The sequence below is a fragment of the Perca fluviatilis genome, chromosome 9, assembly GCF_010015445.1.
Source record: "Perca fluviatilis chromosome 9, GENO_Pfluv_1.0, whole genome shotgun sequence".
Taxonomy (NCBI): Eukaryota; Metazoa; Chordata; class Actinopteri; order Perciformes; family Percidae; genus Perca; species Perca fluviatilis.
In genome coordinates, this window is record NC_053120.1 from 4,408,304 (window position 1) to 4,410,613 (window position 2,310).

The 2,310-nt window shown below is 37.5% G+C and overlaps 1 protein-coding gene across 1 annotated transcript in view; it reads left to right on the forward strand.

The window, feature by feature from the left end:
• Positions 1-339: 339 nt before the first annotated feature.
• Positions 340-2,310, forward strand: part of prpf38a (pre-mRNA processing factor 38A) — an 11,139-nt gene continuing 9,168 nt past the window's right edge. The window contains exon 1 of the mRNA XM_039810180.1: positions 340-545. Within this exon, the coding sequence (XP_039666114.1) occupies positions 416-545 (130 nt within the window). The 5' untranslated portion in view covers positions 340-415. The remainder of the gene's footprint in view (positions 546-2,310) is intronic.

The window sequence follows — 2,310 nt, forward strand, 5'->3', positions numbered from 1 at the left end:
AGTAAACATAGCTTATAAAAAATAACATCCACAGGATAAAAATAATACAATGTATGTGTGCAAAGTGACAAAGTGTTTGTGTTTGTGTGTGGGTGTGTTACTTTTTTTATTAAATTGTTTGTGGTAGCGGGAATGAAGGATTGTTTGTAAGCGTTTTTCTTGGCTAGCCGTAACTTTTAATACATTTTAATAAACGGAACTCAAACAAGTGATTATTGTTATCTTAAAACGTGTGTCACTGTGTTTCAGTCCAACAGCGACACTTGGGGATTATTTCGGGGAACTTTTACGCTTAAAAAAAAATAAAAATTAATAAAAATAAAAATAAACGAACCGGAAGTACTATTTAGACTGTTTCCGGCGGTGGATCGCAGGCTGCTGCTGTTTCTAGTTTGGTTTCTGATTCTTCGTTCCGATGGCCAACAGAACTGTGAAAGATGCGAACAGTATTCACGGCACCAACCCGCAGTATCTGGTGGAGAAAATCATCCGGACTCGAATCTACGAGTCTAAATACTGGAAGGAGGAGTGCTTCGGTCTGACCGGTGAGTAGCATGTTAGCATGTTAGCCAGCGAGCTAACGTTAGCTTCCTGTCGGCTAACAACGCTAGCCCTCAACCCGCAGATTTCACCCCTCTGTTCTCTATTTAAAGTAACTCAATTCACATTAAATGTGTAGCCGAATTTTGTTCCTTATATTTATGGAACCATATATGTCACTTAAGTATAGCTTGAGTTTTGTTTTCCTCTAGAGCTGTTAAAGATAGTGAAAATACAAAGCGTGCTAAAGCTAATTACGTTACCGCAGGCCAAAGTTAACTCTCGTAACTGTTTATTTGATCTAAAATCCCAAAGATATTCACTTTGCAACAGTGTGAGACAAGTCAGGGCTGCAACTTACTATTTTCATTATTGATTAAACTGCTGATTAGATCAGACTGCTGTAAAAGTACTAATACCACACTGAAAATACTCCTGCAGTCCTGCATTCAAAACTTTAACTAAGTGAAATGATTTATTTTCAGCGTTGTGACATTGCATTTTCCAGCTGATCAAAGATGCCTTTTAAAGACTTTATGAGCTTAAGAAGTAGGAGAATAAAGACATAAAGGAATATCCTTCAGTTTATCACAAACATTCAACATCAACACATCTGGAGATACGTGGTTTTCACTGACTGGACAGGAAGGGGATGGAAAACTGTCATCTGAGAAGTAACTAAAGCTGTCCGACAAATGTAGTGGAGTAAAAACTACAATATCTCCTGAGATGTAGTAAAATATATAAAGTTACATGAAAGGAAACTACTACAGTTTGTTACATTCAATGACTTTGCATACTTTTGTGTACATTTGGTCTGGGTCGTTTTTTGTTGTTACAATGAAGGGAAATATTAATGCGGCAGATAACAATTATATTTAACAGTGTTTCCTGTATGTTGATTTTGTAGTGGCGGCCCGCCATGGCAAAATATCTGCCGCCACGGTATCAGAACAGACGCACAATGTTGTTGTGGTTGCCTTTTAAATTATCCTGCCGACTTAATGCAACCCCCTCAGTAGATACTACTATAATACTGTTCAGATACAGTATTAGGGGACCACTAAGGTCTATATAAAAGAGACTTCAGATACAGTATTAGGGGACCACTAAGGTCTATATAAAAGAGACATCAGATACAGTATTAGGGGACCACTAAGGTCTATATAAAAGAGACTTCAGATACAGTATTAGGGGACCACTAAGGTCTATATAAAAGAGACTTCAGATACAGTATTAGGGGACCACTAAGGTCTATATAAAAGAGACTTCAGATACAGTATTAGGGGACCACTAAGGCCTATATAAAAGAGACTTCAGATACAGTATTAGGGGACCACTAAGGTCTATATAAAAGAGACTTCAGATACAGCATTAGGGGACCACTAAGGTCTATATAAAAGAAACTTCAGATACAGTATTAGGGACTACTAAGGTCTATATAAAAGAGACTTCAGATACAGTATTAGGGGACCACTAAGGTCTATATAAAAGAGACTTCAGATACAGTATTAGGGGACCACTAAGGTCTATATAAAAGAGACTTCAGATACAGTATTAGGGGACCACTAAGGTCTATATAAAAGAAACTTCAGATACAGTATTAGGGGACCACTAAGGTCTATATAAAAGAAACTTCAGATACAGTATTAGGGGACTACTAAGGTCTATATAAAAGCATCCAAAGAGCACCATGTCATGGGACCTTTAACAACAAGTACAACTATTCAGAGGTTATTGGGCCCGTCCAGTTTAACTCCACATACTGTT